Source organism: Rhynchophorus ferrugineus, unplaced genomic scaffold, assembly GCF_030347505.1.
Source record: "Rhynchophorus ferrugineus isolate W39M unplaced genomic scaffold, kcgeb_rfMv2 rfM1, whole genome shotgun sequence".
In the NCBI taxonomy this organism is placed as follows: domain Eukaryota; kingdom Metazoa; phylum Arthropoda; class Insecta; order Coleoptera; family Curculionidae; genus Rhynchophorus; species Rhynchophorus ferrugineus.
The window spans coordinates 44,575,475-44,596,945 of NW_027472580.1; the positions used below are offsets into that span (position 1 = coordinate 44,575,475).

Consider the following 21,471-nt stretch of genomic DNA (forward strand, 5'->3'; position numbering starts at 1 on the left):
TCTAGCCCCCCAGCGACTATTTTCTGTTCTCAGATCTCAAAAGAATGCTCGCTGGGAAGAAATTTTCGTCGAATGAAGAGGTGATCGCCGAAATTGCGGCCTATTTTGAAGCAAAGGACAAATCGTACTACAAAAATGGTATCGAAAAGTTGGAGGGTCGCTATAATCAGTGATCACTCTTGAACGGAATTATGTTGAATAAAAAAAACTAGTAGTATTTGGACTTCTTGATATCGAAAAGTTGGAGGGTCGCTATAATCAATCACCCTTGAAGGGAATTATGTTGAATAAAAAAAACTAATTTTGCCAAAAAAATGTGGTTTACTATGATAGGCCGGGGACTTTTCAATTGACCTGTTATATATAATTAAATTTCACTTTTGTTTTTCCAATTTTGAAAATGTTGTGGATTTATTTATATTTTCCAGAACAACTTACTGATTTAGGACATGTTTTATGATTGCATTTAAATTCAGCATACCGGCCAATGTTAGTTGAATTCTTTGGTTCATGGTCACAAAACATAAAGACATAGAATATGAAGTTAAATGGGTACACCCTTAACCGTATATAAATTATGTGTCTTGGTCATTCAAAGGGTCGGAAGTATAAAACAAGGACAACTGATAGATTTTTGGTCTTATAAACATAGAAAGATTTATTCTTTGTATTTCAGACCGAATGACTACATGCTCAAACCTGGAACAGCATTGCATAACTGAGATGCAATTCCAAATTGTAATATAAATGACGATTATTTCATGCATATATAATTGAATTGAAATACATAACATTTGTTTATTCACAGATCCATTACTTTTTAATAAAGACATTTACAGTTACAATCACACAGTACATCACATGCTCCAGCAGGATTCGAACTCGCGACATCGCAATAATAGGAAGAACGTTATTCACAGACTATTTTGAAGCAGACGAATCTGTGCCTTCAACTTCAGCTAGACATGAACCAGGTATAACAACATCAAAAATATCAAAAAGTAAATGTATATATGGAAATATTGTAAGCAAATGCTATTTCTAGGCTTTTTTATTTGCTACATACATATTTTGTTTTACATATTTTATGTCAGAAAATGTCACTATTTTTAATACAAATAACTGTGTTCGCTTGTCAGATAAAGATGTTTAATAATAAATAAAATAAAATAATGTAGAAATGCATGATGCCAATGTAAGACTAAAGGATTTTGTTAAGACTTGTGGTTTTTGGAGAAAATATACAATAACCAAATGTTATTTTTCGATATAATCACTTTTAATCACTTCGTTTTATTAATTTGTGTCAAAAATGCCTTGTTTTATATATGACTGCATAACGGTGAATATGGGTTACCATTAGAATTGAACCATTGACGTGTACCACGTATTTTCATCAACCTGTTCGTTGTAGGCTTCCTTGTGGCTCGAGCTCACTAGGCGAGAGAATTCGGAGCTTTCGAGGTCATTCGTTACACCGTCTTGTACTGACGACAACCGCCAAGACGACCTGGCGGAAATTGCGCATCGAAATGCGGTCAGGCACTAGATTTGCGGAATGCCTATCGGGCGCAGGTTATTGGCCAGCGGGAACTTTTGAACGTTTGGAATTCTTCGGTGCGGTGCAGATTAATTTATTTGATTATTAACGATTGATCGATATTTGCTGCTATTGAACTGATAATTTGCTTGATTTCCTCTTTTGTTTTCATGATCACACATGGAAAATGTTGATGGTAAAATATTTAGTATAAGTTGTTAATATAAATGAAATTTTCCATTTTGTATGACGAAACTATTTATGAATATTTTAACGGGGTTTTTTTCTTCACTATTATAACTATTATGAAAATATTGTATATAAAATAATATATTAGGTCTAGTAAAAAGAAATCCTATATAACAATGTATATTATTTTTTCAACTAGATGGCCTAATAAATTATATTCCGACAGTTTGATTGAAATTACGCCAAAGATGGGTAGCAACAAAAAGAAAATATTCTATATGTAAGAAAATACAGAAAAGAGTTAATGAATTAAAAAGGATCCAGATGACTCACTTGTTAATCGAGACGGGCGAGGTATTGGAACCAGTCACTGGAAATGCTGAAGAGCACACATTGCGACAATAGAAAGGCAAGTGGCTGAAAATTTTCCTGTTAATAAAATCCACGGCGATAAAAGATATAATATTTAAACATTATTATTAAATTATAAAAACAGAGTATCATATCAAATTGCATTTATTAAAATAATTGTAATAATAATGATAATGAAATGAATTTAATGTTGTTAATATTAATGTATTAATTTTATTAATATACTTTTTTTATAACAACTTCAATGAAATTTTTTTAATAAAATATTGAAAGGATCTGCGCAAGTTTTAACTTGACGTAAAATTATATAATAATGCCCTGCCAGTGTTGTCAGTTTTCTGATAAATATTACATACAGAAATACCATTGTCTGATCGAGTTTTGATCTTACTTAAGGATAAATAAAAATTCTGAATAAAATTCTTCAGGAGACATAAGGGAACCATGTTTCATCATAACAGTAAAGTATTTTAATGAAGGATTGTTTGCGTTAGTCCGCATAAAGAAATAGGAATGTTTCATTAATTATTCAATTAAACCACAACAAAATGCACTTAACGTCAGCGAATTGGCAAGTATTAATCGTGAAATTGTTAATTTGCAGAAACCCGTCTACATTTTCCATCTGGCGCATATAGAGTTGCATACGTATAACCGTTTTACTAAAATTGTATATAGGGTTGCCTATAATACATAAACAATAAACAATTCAGATGACAAATATCTAGTTATTTAGGAAGTTAATAGATCGATCGTTCGTGTCATAGCGATCAGTTTTTGATTTCTTCACGGTTAGCCATACAGCGGCCACAACCACGCATCTATGCATGGTTAAGACTGTAGCACACCTGTAGAATGAATCATCGCGCATAGTTGCATACGGTAAGTCGATGTGAAATAAGTGATGTCATTGGAATGATATTTGTTCTGAAATACGTGATTAATAAGTGACTGACCAAGTTGTTACATCTAGTGGTTCAAAAATGAATCTGTTTTCAAGCCTATATTTTAACATTAATAATGCGTCTAAAAAAGTAACACTTAATTAAGTACTTTAAAATATTTTTTTATTAATATAGATAAACAACAATTCACACATTTTAGGTAGGCAGTAACAAATAATATAAAAAACTAAAACAGGAAGTTCAGTTTTATGTGAATCCTTGTTTGTGTATGTGTATTATTTATAGTGTCACTGTTATTTGTATATACATTTTAAAATTGCATTTATAGTTCTTATACGGATAGCCTCTATCCGTATCCATTAGGCACTATATACTTAAAATAAAATGTAAGTAAAAATACAAATTGTTATATTTTTGGTATATTTATTGGATATTATGTGACCTTTAATAGTACATAGTATGATGTAATTTTAAGTTTAATGTATAAGACAGACAATCGCAATAAAATTAGCATCAGAAATATTTTTTATATTGGATAGATTAAAAGGCGATTTTTAAATATATTGGAATTGTTTATACATTTTTAAGAAACATTTTACCTAAAAGGCTAAATATAAGTATGTAATTATAAATATTTATCTTGGAAACGTTAATATATGATGTGAAATCTTTACTAAGTTCTTTTTGATAATGCTCTTAAAATTACACTTGCAAATTGTAATATTGTATTATTATTGCTTTACTGAAGAGAGTACAAATTTGCAGTAACAGTCACCGACATGAATATTTCGCTATTTAGTAAAAAATATATCTGGATGTCTTTTAAGATTTTATACCTGGGATGCTCTCGAAGTTCACTCGCCAATTGGTAGGCTTAAGACTCAGGACCGATGTTCTGACACCAGATTGAAGGGCCCGGATAAAGTTTAATTAGTAAAAATTACAAACGATAAATAATCAAATAATTTATAGGTAAAACGATTTTGAATTGTTCTAACGATCTCATTAGGAATAACTCTACGGGTTATCTTTATTTTTGGGTTGCAAAGTAATCAATCTTGGACACTCACCCTCATTTGCTGTGAGGAAGACAATTCTGTATCAAGACGAAATAGTATCAGGATAATCAATCAGAGCTGCTGTTACCAAACTGTATTTATCGCTATCGCAGCTTATGTATTTGTCAGATCAATATTTTCATCTTGTCATTGCAAAATGAAAAATATGGATCATAAAAATATGCTATAAAGAGTCCACCACGTATTTCATAACTGTGAGAATTAATCTTGAATGATTTATTAAAGAAATTGTTATTAGAATTTATCTTTTACAAACTGCCATTTTGCTCGAACATAAATTATATATTATATTTATTTTCATCTAAATATATGATAAATGATGATACTGATTTACACATGATTGATTGTATAAAAGCACAGAGTTTTACAAATATAAAAGTGTCTGGTTTAAAACGATATACTGTAATATTCGACATGTGTCAACAACATCACTTTCAACAAGTTTTACTGATTTTATTAGCGTCATTTTTTTTTCTTTTATATTTCCACGCGAGCTTCTACTAAAACACAGTGTACATGTATTTGAAGAAATCTACACATCAAATACATTGCGCATTTTTATAAACACATGGTGGTTGATAGTTGTGACTTCAAAAGCTTAAGAACGGTGAATTTGGCGTTGGAGTTGAATTATACGAGGTCGCTACAAATGTATATTTATGATTTGAGCCAAGTCTTGAATACAAACTGTCTTTATGTAAGTGAACGTGCGACCAACTGATTTTCTAACATCGTGAACGTGCTATCACATCCAACAAAATCATTGAAAATTTTCACCAGACCACCCTTCTATTCATTTAGCCAGGCGGAGGAGCAATTCACTTTTTGCCAAGAAGCCTATCATATCAAGAAGCCTAGAATACTAGAAACTCGCAATGAAAGACGTTTGAAACTTACTTTGCACACTCGAAAATATTTTTAGGATACCTCTATAGAGAAAAACGGTAAATAGTAAGGATATTTTTTTTGTTATATTTCTCTCGTTTCTTTTGTTTTGAGTCTCTTTTTTACCAACTAGAGTTTATCTGAGCTGGACCTATTGCTTGACATGGGCTCCAAACCACGGTCCTCGGCATTAAGCCTATCGAATAGCGAGTGACCCATTTAGATAATAATCCCAGGATCAATCATTCTAGGTCTTACCCAAACTGATTACTGGAGTGACTGAGATCATTTTCCTTGTAGCATTTTACACTCTTGTCTTTCGGACAATCACAAATATAAATGTACTAGCAGCAGGACGTCGCCTTGACCATTGCGCCTACCAATCTGGCAAAAGGTATGGTAATCGAATAGCTATCCTACATTAATTCTGACTCTAGTCGAAAGGTGTCGTCAGAACCATTATCTTTCTGAAAGCGGATGTTTCTATCAAGGGTTTAATATATACTGGAGAGTATAAAAGCATAAAAACTATGCCATAAAAATATATCACCCTTTCAGAGACGTCTTAGATTATATACCGATATACATGAGCCATCAGCTTATTTATGGATTCGCGAAGGTTTAGAAATACGAATGGGCAGTCGCACTCAGTTCGACGACCGCGACAAAATGTACGAATTGGTCTTTTTTATGATCGCCGTCAAACGGTAAGACCCACCCTATTTTTAACGCCTGTCGACGGTTATTTACGTCCAAGGCCCCATCTGCACGTTTATTGGACTAAATTTCAATTAGATAAATATTTCGCCAAAATAGCAACCCTTTACAATATTTCAGCTTTACGACTTAATTTTTACATATTTAATTCCTCTTTTTCTGGTCTTCAAAGGATTGCAGTTAAATAAACTTTTTGAATGGATAGTTTACGATGGCAAATCGAGTTTACGATCGACAGTACATCTGCATTGAATTATAAACAAACTTCATCAAGAATTAGAAACGTTTCCGAAGTGGCCATTTTAAACTATAGAAGAAGTACTAAATAACAGATTTTGTTTATTATATCATTTTTGATAAATTATCATAAAATGATTCATTGATGTGATAGGTTTTAATTTGCAAAGATGGGTTAAGATACGCAAAAGATTTATAATTAATAAATGAAATATGAATTTCGCAGTCACATAAACTCAAAATAATCAAACAATAGAAAAACACCACCATTCAGATCTACTTTTGATTTGCATGTTTGTAGATTCTTATATGAAACAAACTTACCATAGCAATAGCGATCTTATAAATGATTTACTTCTAAACTTTTATGAACAAGTTTTTACCTGAAACAAAAAGAACATTATTAGAAATTTGTTAGCCAAAATTATTAGCAACTATTAGCACTTGATACTACTAACACGAAATAATACTACTATAAGTCTTCGAACTTATTTATGGGTTTAATAAATAATCTTGAAATAATGAAACCAATTCAGAAACTTCGGTCCTTTGCCTAATACTATTTTTTGTGGGATTTAAAAGATTATTGAATGATCTTTGAAAGTGTACAAACTGAAAAAAAAATCGTTTCGACTAGCCGTTAAATTAAAAAATATATAAAATTATGATACTTTAAAACATTTGCCAAATACCAAGTACTGGCTCTTGTATTTTCACTTGTGCTTTATTCAAAACCACAACGAAGGACAAACACCTGAAACGTGTAGTCATTCTTGAATTTGATGCTATAATTTAAATTTGAAGGAATTACTGAATTAAGCGTTGTGCTACAGAAACTATGGAAGTATTTATTTTACTGTGGTGTAAGTAGCATATTTGTTCAAATTTAAAAATGTCGAATTAAGAATTAATCAGGTTGTAGCGTGAGCTATTGTGTTTCGATGTTATGGATCTGTTTCTATTTATATGTTCTATGTTATTCTATACAGTTGACACTGATATCTTGGCGACACTCATCGTGAAAATATACTTTACAGTCCTTAAAGGGGCAATCTTTAAGGATCAGCATCCGCATAAATATATATTTCCTCCGTTACATACTTCTTTGGATGTCACATAATTTGATTTTTCTTAGTAGATAGAAAATACAAGGAGAAATGCGTTTCTGACATATAACTGAAATTTAAAGAAAAATGAGAAATTATAATAGGCACACACATAGCAATTGTTTGAAACTTCAAAATTAGATCGTCTTTATACATTCTTATATAGAAGCAATTAGAATGAAACAAACAATATATCAAAGTTCCTTGCCTTATTTGATTGATTCATTTCAGATTTGTATTTTTCTTCATGTTATCAACTCTACATATATATATAATTAAAAAAAACACTTTATAGACTTCTCTCAATAAGTTTAATTCATATTTTAATTCAACTTGATGTAGTTAGCTCGATAAAACAACTTCATTAACAATAACATACTAATTACGCTTACGCACAACACTAATGCAATGCTTACTTGAAAATGAACTATAGACACACACACATCGACTTCAACAGTATATAGAAATAAAAGTTAAAACTAATAAAAGTAATTAAAAAAAAAACAGAAACCGAAATGAACAAGTCAAAAAGTCACCGAATACTGACGTGTACAATGAATCAGACTAAACACGAAAATTCGTTTCACCCCACACCCAAATAAACCCTTGGCAGTGGTCCTTCGGGTTGCCAAACTTCCGTATTGGTAAAAACCTTCTGGGTTTCAAGGAACCATTATTTCTTGCCTCTTTATGTTACCAGGTACCTGCATAAAATAACGGCATATTGTCTTTGTTTATTTACACTTTTATCGTAACACAAATTAATTTCTAATAAGGACAATATTAAATAGGAAAACACCATTCCAGAGATTAAAATTCCTTAGTTGGATAAACAACTAACCAGTATTTGTTTTGTGTTGATAATATTTGGCATAAAAAAATAATATGTTATAACATATAGCACAATAAATATAGATCAAAGATATATAGAATTTCTTAAACTAGATCTGTACTTAGTGTCTTTTATTTTATTTGATTCCAGTGACAACATTTGGGCGATATTCATACATTGATTGTACGTTAATATTATTGGAAATGTTTGAGATTTCTGTTTGACACACACGAGGCTGTAAAAAGTTGATAAAATCACATTGTACAATCAAATATGTTATCAGTTACCCTTAACCTAATGAAATATAGCCCATCGAATAATTTGATATGCAAGAAACCAGATATTTGATATTGACTTTTACAATCTAACGATGGCGAATTTGATTGACACTTGTTGGAGAATTCTGAGAATATATGATCGTTCAACAGTGAACAAGAGTCAAATGTTCAGTGAGCTCCGATAGAAGCCCATTTCCTTCTGTTTCGTTGGCATTTGAATCTTGTTATAATATATATATATATATATATATATATATATATATATATATATATATATATATATATATATATATATATATATATATATATATATATATATATATATATATACATGAAAATGTCTAAGTATAATACAAAATTGTTAAAATGAAGTATAAATCAGTCCTTAAAAAAAATTAATAGTGTAATTCAAACGTCAATTTTTTGCAGAAATAACCTTTATTCCTGTTGAAGTAAATACGTAGAATTGTCATAAAGTAGCTTTTCACAAATAGTCATCTAGCCTATTTCTAGAGACGTTATAAATGTTAAAACAAATCGGTTAATTTTTGCTGTCGATGTCGGGTTTTGTTCAGTCGTCGACTACGAATCGGTACAACCTTGGAACCCATCTAATAATAAAAAAGAAAATCGTTTTATATACATAAAATCAGGTATATTGAATAACGCGAAATGCACAAACGACTGTTCAAATATAGTTTATGATTTTTCGTTGTAAAAGTTGTATATATCAGGGCGATAAACATTTTATCAATTATTAAAAAGAGCAAGATATAATTTATCCGACAAAATATGACATATTATTAATAAAATATTGTCGAATAAAAATACAGATATAATAAAGGCATGTAGCAGATGTACTGTACAAAAACCTTTGGATTTCATAGATTTCCAGTTACCTTGAAGCGAAAGTGCTGCTTTACATAAACTAGAAATATGCTTGAGTGTATCCATTGTAGCCTTCACTAAAACATTCTCGCATATAAAATATATAACATTTAACACACTTATAGTTTTGGGCATTAACAGATATATAGCAGAAATTTTACCAAAATTATTCTGAACGATGATTTAAAGTGTTGATCCACCAACGTGTCACTTTACGACAACTGTTGAACGATTTTTTAAAATTAAAACCTATTATCAGATATGTTTGTCTGAATTTGCTATTACATATCGATATTTAAAAAAAAATAATTATTTTTCTTATATAATATAAAAAACCATTTAATTATTTTTATAAACTGTTCGGTACTTAAATTTAAATGTTTAGTTTATTTTGGTATTTAATTGTAAGGTTTTTATTAAGTATGTCGATACATACTGCAAAAAAAATTATTTCTTTTTCTGCGATATATCGATATATATTTTTAAATATCGATATAACGAAATAAAGACATTTTTCTCAATGGCTGACACCCCTAAAGACGAGTACGGGATAAATACATTAATATGTTAAATTCTAATTAGACTACTTAAACTAAAGTTAATAGTAATACTATATAAGTTCGTGTGGTTTGGTTCGCGTCAATTCCTCGATTTCGTGCGTGTTACCTAGAAGCCGTATTGTTTCCAAGTTGCATATGTAGTACATAATGGCGTTGAAAAAGTAATTTGGTATTTTTTTTAATAAGTACATTTTTTAATAAGAATTTAGTATTTTTTTTCTAATAGATGGTTTTAAAGTCGCGCATGTTGACGGTGGTTATACTTGTTCAATGATTCTAGATATAAATACATGTACCGTTATTCGTTTACCAGTTAAAAGTTATTACACTTTTAAAATGAAGGTTTTTGCGTAAAATTTTGGTTTTTTATTTACGAAAAGGGAAAATGCTGCACATTATCATCGAAAAATATGTGCTATTTATGGTGATAAGTACTAGTGAAGGCCAGTGGCAGAATTAGCTTCCTTGTTTTCGTACCGGAAATTTTTATGAGTACACCATCAATTTCTCGAATGGTAGTTGCAAACTTGTCCTCCATCACGACAACTCTAGACAACATACGCTTTTAGCAACTCGGCAAAAATTGAGAGGCCAACTGAGAAGGATATCAGCAAAAGGTTCTTAATTACGTCTTCAGAAGAGGTTTGGGAAAATCATTTAGTTCTACAATAACGAGTCATAACACAATCCAATAGAATAACTTACTAAATGAAAAATTCGACTTTTTCCCATAACTATATTTTGCTCAGATTAACTAGTGTTATCTTATTGACATTAACTAGTATGTACATCTGGAATTCAAAATGTCAAAATATAACACAATAATAATCGATCAAATCAATCATTACGGATTGAAAAGTATATGAAAAAATTCGGTTTAAAAGTTCAACGTAATTACTTCTTGCTCAGCCTAATCTTTATCTTTTAGAGTAATACAGAACAAATTAAGTTTTATAAGTTATTTTAAGAGCAAAATTAACTAGAATTAAAAACTTCAATTAATTTCTAAATCATATAAAATATATAATACAAGTAAATTTTATACATTTTAGGGTGTACTGATGTTTCATACACACAACAATTAAAAACATATTTTGGCCCTATTTGCACACATACTTTATATTTATATAATAATAATAATAATAAGAGTCTGATGACTAACTTTCAACCTAATAGCAATTAAAGAATTGAAGAAAAAAATTATAGTTACATGCAAAGATATATGGAATGAAAAATAAAGTATTAAAACATAATATAAGTTTATTATGATTCTGAAGGCTGCTAAGAAACCAAAGGAGAATTAATCATGCAAACTAACTTTAGTTTTATTGGCGTAATCAAAATTTCAAAAAACTTAGAAACAAAACCTGAAATAAAAGAAAGGATGTTTGATTGATTTTGATTTTGACTTAATTCATAAAATAACTTATAAAGTACAAATCTAATGTATTACACTCGTGTACAATACAATACAATACATAATTGTACCTGTGAGCTTGTGTGAACACATGGTTTTCAAATGGGTGGCGTTTCAGTGAAGACGATAATACACATGATATGAATAACTTGGCATGGATATTACAGCTTATGTGTGTTATGTGTTCAACAATACGGTACACCTAATTATGAAGAATGTTCACCCCGATCCATTTTTATCTAAGTACAATGGTTTCAGGCAGTACGTCATGACATTAATTCATATCGTAAGATAAGCAATTTGCTTAAAAAGATAAAGATAACTTATTCAGTGCTTTATATGATTAGAGGGACGTTGGAAGTATCAAAGTTAAACAACCTAACTATTAAATTTGATGATTTTGAAATTTCTCTACATAAAACAACAATTTTCCGTTCATCACATACTTTTAGAAAGTTAAGGTGATACTGCTCCGTCATATACTAATTATCGCTTTTGGATTCAACGATTTAACGATCCAAGCGGTCATTTTCATGTTAATGACTAAGAACGACACGGGGCACCAAAAAAGTTAACTGAATTGCACGACTTATTGGACGAAAACCTAGCGCAAACTCTCAAATAATTTTCAGGCAGCTTAGTGGTTGATGAATCCACCTTTTCCAGACATTTACATATGATAGGAAAGATCTATTAACCAAAAATTATATTTATTGTGACTGGCGATGAAAAGTGGATCTACTACGATAAGTGCAAAAAGTTATGGGCCAGAATATTCATGGCCATAAATCGAATCTGTTACTGCAGATATTTACCGATACCAATTATGAATATCAAAGACCAGCAATAAATAGTAACGTACGCAAAGTAATCTTCTTGTGTGAGAACGGTACATATTTCAAGGCTTGTGAAATATGCAGTGCTACAGCTGGAATGAGAAATTCTGCCACACCCTGTGTATTCAGCAGTCATTCAGCAAACCTTCTGATTACCACTTATTTAAATCAGTGATTTGGTTGGCACACAGTTTGGAAATGCTCAAGAAGTACGAAAATATATCAATAATTAGATCACTGCCAAACAAACATCGTCCTTTCGTCACGGTACCGCCATGTCGTGTCACATTATATGAAAATATTTTGATTGATATCTTACAGTACCAATTTTTCTTAATTAATTCCTTTTTAAAGTGAAAAAATTAAATCAGAATGCATGCAAGCACTTAATATTATAATTATATGATTCGCAATTGAATAACAATACAATGTAATGACTTGAACTGATTCATCAATTATTTTTGAAAATTATGAGTATATGAATATTCTATTAAGTGATTGATTATGAATTGATTTTTGTCTGCTTATTGCTATTATTAGTCTTTTATAGTCATTAATTTTGTTTAATTCAGTTGTTTAATATACTTTTATTTCACGTTGGACATTTTGTTCTTGTGTTTAACGACCTTTAAAATCTTGCACGTGACCGTTTCTTTGGTTAGGACGTTAAGGAACAAAATGTCAATAAAACGATAAAGTCATCAAAACGGTTGCTGTACCAGTGTTCGAACCTGATCAACAAAGAAACCGTCTGTCCTGGCGGTACGGGATAATAAATCACTACCTGTGTTCATTATTACAACGCTATAGTTAATTCATTCTTGTACTTTATAGGTAGTGTAAGATATTGTGTCTCTTCTAAACCATCTTTGGCTGTGATCTTTTCGATAAGCGGCTGATGTCTGTAGTTATGCAAAATTTTTTAGGCTTTAATTTCCGAATTTTAGAAAATCTTTCTGACCAGTGTCTGGGTATTACTACCTTAACCTTAGGGAAGGGATAAAGTGCTTAAAGAATAACAAACAATAATAGAGTTGTCAGGTAGGATTTAACAGGAAGTTCTTGGAATAGGTGAATAGTTAACTCCTTCATATAGTAATACCATAACACAAATAGGTTTTCTAAATACCATCATAGTTATTTTTGTATTATAGTTGTACTAGCTTTTTCCTCTGTTTATTTTTGTTTGCTTAATTATATTATTATTATATTAATATTTAATACTATTTTGTAACTAGACGTATGTCACTCGGCTTTATCAGAGTCAAACGAAAAGAAAACAACATTAGGAAACAGAATGCAAGAAAAAAGTGCTTACCGAAGCAGAAATGTTTTCTGCAACTGTATGTAAAACAACGTTATATCAAGAATAAGTAGCCTCTTTGTGTAATCGATCAAAGCATAAACAACATTAACAAACGCGTTTCTATTATAATCTGAAAGGAAGTTACAATACAGTATAAACTTATAATAAAAGCAATTCAACAAAAATGCAAATACATATTTTTTGAATATTGTTTAAAATAATGTATGTAAATTTATATGAATAAAACTGTCTCATTTACATTTTTTAATTTATAAATTGCTACATGAATATGCTACATGAACTTTAGGAAGTAAAATAAAATAAAATAGAATTAAGTAAAAGGTTGGAAGTTTAAAACAATAAATGCACATTAACAATTTATTATAAATTAACAGTATAGGATTTACCATAGAATTTTCGAAATAAGTAGATAAGAGTGATATTGTGGTGGAAAAATCTTTTATAGACAGAAAGTTGGAAATTCTTGAGAAGAGTCTCTTAAAAAGCACAACTACACAAAGAACTGTTTTTAACAAATGCTTTTTATTATTTAATTTAATTCCTATTTGGAAAATAATTCTGCTCTTCTCTTTTCGTGCATTTTCTTTTAAGGCGCATGAGGCTAAGAGGAATTTAGTCCCCTTACCTACGCACTTCGCTTTCTACCTGCAATAATTCTGGGAAAGTTTGCGGCATACCCCGTACACCGATTATCAATGTTTACTTAATCGTATTAATAATTACTTTAGAAGAATTACAACCAATAAGACATATAAAAAGACTTTTTTAATTGTGTAATTATAAATAGATAAAACAATTGATAAATGACACTTTTATTTATATACCAGATAAAACGGAGCTGAGTCAACAATGGGTTTTCCCGGAATGAATTAAATTGTTCTTATCATTATTGTGGTTTAAAAGGCAGTACACTAATAAAAGCATGATTAAGATTAAATAAATCGTGAGTACGTACGAATTGGACACGGTAGCGATGAGTCAGGGTATGATATGTATGGGTAACGAATTTTCAATTGTCTTGTTAAAAAATATAACACGTCTGCAATTATATAACCTTTTTAATTTAATTATCTTTGATTAGTTATTCATATAATACAGATAAATAAAACTAGTGTAAACTGGATATACTATATAATATTGGGACATGTATTTAGTGTTACATCATTTACTGTTATGACCATGAAACAATGAATGCTTCCTTTCTTTTAAAGACTTTATACATACATTTTTTGAGTTATAAAACCATTTTAAAACTCTATCCATAAATTTAAGCTTAGAAATATTGTCCATTGTTTCCATTGTCGACTTTAGTATCTAGGTACGTGTTGACCTGAGTTGCGTTGAGTAAACATACGAATGACCCACATTATTTTATTCTATTTGGTACAAATGCTTCGAAAAACACCTGCTTGAGCGTCTCCTAGCTGAGCTGCAAGCTCTTGATAGCTTACGTTGAGCCTTCATCCAGCAAACTTTCAAGTTTCAAGTCTAAACTTTCAAGTATATTCAAGGCGTGACTGACTGCTAAGATGGAAACCACCACTTCTAATATATTCGTACCAATAATTAAGTTTCTAAACGCACAAAATTCGTCTTGGAATTGACATATAATACGTATCAATTGATACATTAGAATTGATTGGCGGTAAAGTAAGTCAATGTTATTATTAATAGGTGCTTGCATGTGTTTTGAACCTCCATATCTATTAATGAAAATGCGAAGTATTACAGCAAATTACAGTTAAGCAACATTTTTGATGTTTTGACATTTTTCTACTACATAAAATTACAATTTTTCATTTAGTATTACTGAGTCATTCGGTATATACTACGCTATTCATGGAACGCTTAAAAACTGCATTTTCTGTATTAAGTAGTTATGTTGTTTGACTTGAAGAAATCTACTTCCTAAACCCATAAAACACTTTTAGAAACTTATGGTGATGTCGCTCCGTCATATCTCAATTGTCGGATCTATTCGGTTCAACGATATAAAAGTGATGATTTTCAAGTCAATGACAGCTTGGAGGGCCAAAAGTTTAAAAGCAAAAGATAATGAATTGGGAGGCCTATTCGGTGAAAACCTAGTTGAAACTTTCAAAGAACCTTCGGATAGCGCGGCAGTTTATGAATCAACTGTTTCCAAATGTCTACAGGTAATGGCAAAAAAAATCTATGGCGTATTGTGACTGAAAATGAATAGTGGATCTACTGCGACAACCTCAAACACAAAAAAATGATATTAGTCCAGTAGAGCCATCGACATCAACACCGAAGCGGAGTATCCATAGCCATAAAGTATTGCTATGCTTATGATGAGATCAAACTCAATGGTATATTGTTGTAAAAAAACATCAATACCAAGTAAAAGACACATGTAATGCATGAATACAAAGTCCTGCATGACAAAGTTCGACTACATGTTGCAAGAGTTTCTAATCACCACCTGTTTAGATTGAAGTAGTATGGTTTGGCTTGCACGTGCTTAAGAATTACTGAAACAGTCCAGTATCATTATTTCTACCCAGCACCGCCATGTTTCCAGAAAGATAAGGAAATACAGTAGAACATAATGGAAATTAATTTGATTAATATCAATAGTAGTAATTTTTCTTAATAAATAACTTTTTAAAATGAAAAAATCGGTATACATTAAAGCACCTACTAAATATAGTAATTATATTTATAAATTCCGAAATAATGTACCATGGTTAATATTATTTATTAATATAATTAATTATTAAACACATTATCAAACAGTGTTTCAATCAATTAGTTTCATTTTTCTTTATCTTTTACGATATTGCTATTATATCTACCATACTATTGACTGCTGTTATAGTAATACTAATTCCTCTTTTATGCAATCAAAATTTCCCCACAATGTATCATTTTATTCTACAAATAGTATTGTAAATCCCATGACGTTCCATTTTGTAAAAACCCGACTCTACAAACCAACTCGATTTCACATTAAAATTTTAAATTAAATATTCTCAAGTATTTTATGCCGATAAACATTTTAAATTACCTACATTATAGATAAACGCAGAAATATGAAATACTCAAGGTATTACTATACCCAACAGAACTGAATTAAATTAAATTAAATTAAATTAAATTAAAGAAATACGCTAATTTTAAAGGATTTACAACAGGTGATGTTCTATGTATTAAATCACAAAGTATTGTAATCATCTTCATGTTGAAGCCCAACTTTTCAATATGTGTCATTTCGCCGAAGTGTGAACAAATTATTTTTCGATGCAGTGACTTGAAAATGTCTAAATTCGTACTGACTAAAACGCATTTGAGGGAAGTTTTACTTTATTACTTTAATTTTATTGAAGGTCATCGAATAATATGTGAAGCTTATGAAAATCATGCTCTATCAATTTCAACACGTAAAAGCTGGTTACGGCGTTTTAAAAGTTGTGATTTTGACATTGAAGAGAGAGAACGTTCTGGAAAGCGAAAAATATTGACGAGGATTTGAAGGCATTACTCGATGAAACCATCAATGGGGATGACTACAATTCATGCGTTTGAATGAGCACTGTGCGATAAACGATCGGAATATGAGCAAATACACAATAATATTATTCTCTAATATGACAACGCTTAACCACATGTTAGAAAACCAGTGAAAACATACTTGGAAATATTAATATGAGAAGTGTTATCTAATTAGCCGTATTCTCCAAAGCTTGCTCCTTCTGACTACTTCACGTTCCGACATATCCTATATATACTATGAAAATACCACACTATAAGGGTCGATAGACTTAAAAGATAAATCGTTCTTTCAAGATCGAATCCGTAAATTGCATCTCACGTAACTAAGGCTTATGTTAAGGAAGTTCATGTACTGCTATTCATATTATAATTGGAACAGATGAGAAGCAAGCTCATCTATGACTCAGAATTATTATTTGTTTATAGCTAGGAATATGTTATAGCTTTATTTTTATTTTTGTTTATTTTGAATGAACAGTTTTTGTTAAATGCCACAACAGAGAAAAATAGTAAAAACATATTCCTATTCATTAATATAACAAAATAATAGATCCTATTTAAATATAACAATTTACAAAAAGAACTACTATCTAAATTATTTGTAAATACCCCAACATTAACGAGTAATTATATTTAAAGGATCGAAGTACAGAAATGGCGGAAGTTTAAATAATCACGTAAAAGGTACCGTTATTATTATGCTCAGTAGTACGAGGTGATGTCAAAAACTAACGAGCTCTAAAATTAGATAGGTAATTTTGTTTCAATTGCGAGCACAATCTTGTATATACATTCATTCATTTTCGTATAAAAATAATTTTGGGCGTTTTAATGTAATACTACTATAATACATATATTTAATGCTCAGAGAATTCGAAAAAGAAGCTACTTTTTTCCATTGCTAGACTATTTTCGAACCGAAATTCCTTAATGTTTTTTTTTTTGTTTTTTCTTGTTTTTTTTTTTCATGCCTGTCACTGAAAACTTCACATCTAGCAGTTTGCAGTTTGTTTGATTCCTAGAAATCTCTGCATAATTCATTTGAGAGCTTCGCAAGGTTCATCTCTTTTTCTTTCAAAAAGGCGAACGCATGATACTTTACAACTCACCGTTTTATCCTTATATATTTTTGCAAGTAGACAGTTTTCATGAAAGGCGTTACAAACACCTATAATAAGTTTCATTATTTAATACTCCTAATTTTAATATTATTATTTGTTGGTGCACAATTTCTACATATTGTGTTGTTGTTCTTTTAGCAATGAGGAACAATCAAAAACTATATTTATAGAATATTTATAATTGAGGGCAAAATGAGATAAGAATTATTATCCCACTGTCCACAAACCAATAACAATATATATAAGTAATAATATATTTAGCAATTATTTATTTTAAATTTATGCAATACTAAATAACATAAACTACGTAGGCATAACCCTTTAATGAACAAAATAAAAAAACTGTCAAATGAATAATGTTGATATTTAAAATAAGAAAATTGCTTGCGGTTAAGACAAACGAAGTTTTAAAAAAAAGTTCTAGCCCATATCCTACTATCTAAATTATGAGTAGAAACGTAGAAATACGTTAAAGAGCAATTATAATTTGAACATTATTAACGATATTTTGATATACTAGACGATAACCGGCGATAAGGAATGGAGGAAGCTTAATTAAACTTGTAAAACATGGTGCTATCTATATACTTCACGAATTTAAAAATACACATATGATAAGCAGATATACATCATGTAAAAAAATAATTAAATATTGAGTACGCTTGGGAACAAAACTGCTATAGTGCAATAATACTTAATAGTGCAATAATTACCAGAGTTATTATATATAGTTAAAATTTAAGCAATATTTTATTATCTTTGACTTTGCTCAAGTATGATGATAACGAAGACAGACGAAGATAAAGGTAAATAAGCAAATAAAAACAAAGCAAAAAAAATGTTGATTTTGGCAATTCTTCAAATAATGTTAATCAAAACGACAGAAAAGATTAAAATACGTTTAAACTTGTCTAGTACCAATGTGCAGATTAGATTATTTACTAACTACTATTTTATTAATATTTACAGGTCTGCTTTAATATTATATGTATTAAAAATACCAACCCGATAATCAGTGACTCTCGTTTGTTATAATCTCAGAGGCCCGGTAAAAGGAATTGTCGGAATTCTTTTTGTCGGTAAACTGACACTGTCTGAACTGTCTTTGTCAACTGTCAACAATTGCAGTTTGATAAATCAGTGACTTCTTGAATTTCCCGCTCAGTAAATTTAACTACTGCCTCTCAACTGCCATCTATTTATAGATTACTGTGAGGTTCATTTAGTTTGTGTTTGACAACGATTTACAGTAGACAAACACTTGAATTAAAAAAAACATTGGAAAAAGTTATTTCCGCATGTTGATTAATCATTTTGCTAAAAAAAAACAATCTTCGAAACCAAAGAAAGGGTTCATAAAGGCTATGGTGACTCTAACACTATCGATTTCAATGGTGTCTATTAAGAAGTGGTTTATTGAGTTCCGTTGTGATGTCGCCCAAAGAAATTAGACTACTAAATAGTAAATACTGGCACAACATCAACATGTTTTTAGATTTAGTCCCCAGCGACTACTTCATATTTTAAAACCTAAAGAAATGACTGGGTCGTAACAGATTTGGGTCGAATGAAGAAGTCAACACTGAAACAAACACCTATTTTGAGGACCTTGAGAAAACCTATTATTTGACGCTGTTTGACGAGTTTAAGGGGAAAATATATATATCATTCAAAAAGTTGCTGACTATTAAACTGTCCTCGTATACTGACTCGAAGTTTAACGATCTGTCTTTTAATTTGTTTACAGTGCTCAGTTTTTTTAATCTGAGTGATTGATTTGTATAATGTATAAAAATATCGAACAAAGAATTAGTACTAAATTTTGAATAGCAAATGACAATTCTGATATCGCATCAATGAAAATATTGCAGAAATGTTTACGATGAATCATCTTCATCAAAAACACTTGCTAATGATGGTGCAAAATCTACTAAAAGGGGTTGGTTGGAGGAGCAGGAAATTGGTTATTTAAATTTGAGAGAAAAAGGCCTGATCTGAGGGAAGAAGAATTTGACAAATACAACCAACATATTCACATGCTATATCATATACAACTTTAATTATCACTTAGGGCACCTGTTTTCAATAGAACGAAGGCATAAAAAGAGTTCGCAGAGAGAACTGAAACCAATATCGGAACATCAGTAATAAAAAAACTTTGACAATTGGATTATTCGTTGGCATACGTGTATTGTTGTGTAATAAGGCGACACATAAAATTAATAATAAACTAAATGAACTATAAATATTTTTGTGTTGCATTGACGAACTCGGTACTTCTTTGATAAAATGTACATTAAGCAGAGCTGCAAAAAAGTTGTAATAGCAGTATGAGTTATACGACTATGACAGTTTGGAGGTAATCAACAAACAAAATTCCTTTTGAATCCCAAAAAGGATAATATTTCGGTGTGGTCCCTCAACTATTTCGTACTAGTACCGGATTCATTTCACTATTTGGCCTATTGTTTGAATTCAGGATTATGAAAATCTAGTTCGAATTCTGACCATTTGATAATCAATCAAAAAACATAATGAGGCGCCATCTCATTTTACTAACTAGTACCGATACGATTTTTAAGAAATTAAAAGATAATTTATATTCGTATATTAGTTACTTAAAAATCGCTTTAGGTCAAATCAAAAGCCCATTTTAATTATCGGATAAGATTTAACCTACACCACACTTAGCGCATATTATTTACAGTTTCGATAACATTATTTGTCCGTGATTATTCTCTGTATTTAGAAGTTTAAACTACTTCAGAAGTTATTGCACTTACAGTACGCAAGTAATAATGGCAGTGAATCGCATTTTAGTAATAACATATGGAGATATACAAGCAAAAATATTATATATTGCATCTCTAATCAGTTACTTTGAACAGGAACGAGATAATGCAGGCCTTTTTTACTGTTAAATATAAATTTTTATTGAAAATATTTTTAGCGTGTTGCAGCTGCACTGAATATTAGTATGGACACGGTCACTGAAATATCTCAAAAAATTAAAAATATGATCTTGAATTCACAGAAAAAAAAACCGTCCTCATACGAAGCGGGTGACAAATCAAGATCAGCTTGATGATAGCTCTATCAGAGTCAGTAGTTTTTCAATACGAACATTATATAATACAATTTTTTCAAAGGAAACTGATAGTCTGAAAAGTATAGAAGAGGTCAAATGGAACTTTCGGATATTGCTTTTAAAATAATAAAATTATTAAAAGCATATAATAAAGTGAAAGAAACCTTATTATGGCAAGATGATAATAAAAATAGTGACATGACAAAATTTAACAAACAAGCTCTTGGAATAGGTTAATAGTTAACTCCTTCATATAGAAATACCATAACACAAATAGGTTTTCTAAATACCATCATAGTTATTTTTGTATTATAGTTGTACTAGTTTTTCCCTCTATTTATTTTTGTTTGCTTAATTATATTATTAATAGTTAATACTATTTTGTAACTATACGTATGTCAAGCCTGTCACTTTGACAAAGAAAACAACATTAGGAAACAGATATCAGATATATTGAAGTCAAGAATGCAAGAAAAAAAGTGCTTACCGAAGCAGAAATGTTTTCTGCAGTTGTATGTAAAACAACATTATATCAAGAATAAGTAGCCTCTTTGTGTAATCGATTAAGGCATAAAGAA

General features: G+C 30.2%; 1 protein-coding gene across 23 annotated transcripts in view; it reads right to left on the reverse strand.

Moving 5' to 3' along the window:
• Positions 1-21,471, reverse strand: part of shep (RNA binding motif single stranded interacting protein alan shepard) — a 147,215-nt gene that overhangs the window by 39,337 nt on the left and 86,407 nt on the right. For 3 of the 23 annotated variants that reach the window (XM_076419588.1, XM_076419589.1, XM_076419587.1), the window contains exon 2: positions 6,249-6,307. The exons of 19 other annotated variants lie outside the window; for them this stretch is intronic. In XM_076419588.1, coding sequence (XP_076275703.1) covers positions 6,249-6,251 — 3 coding nt within the window. In that variant the 5' untranslated portion in view covers positions 6,252-6,307. Of the gene's footprint in view, positions 1-2,062; positions 2,142-6,248; positions 6,308-21,471 lie in introns of those variants that run through there. One more of the 23 variants, XM_076419592.1, reaches the window with a different exon arrangement.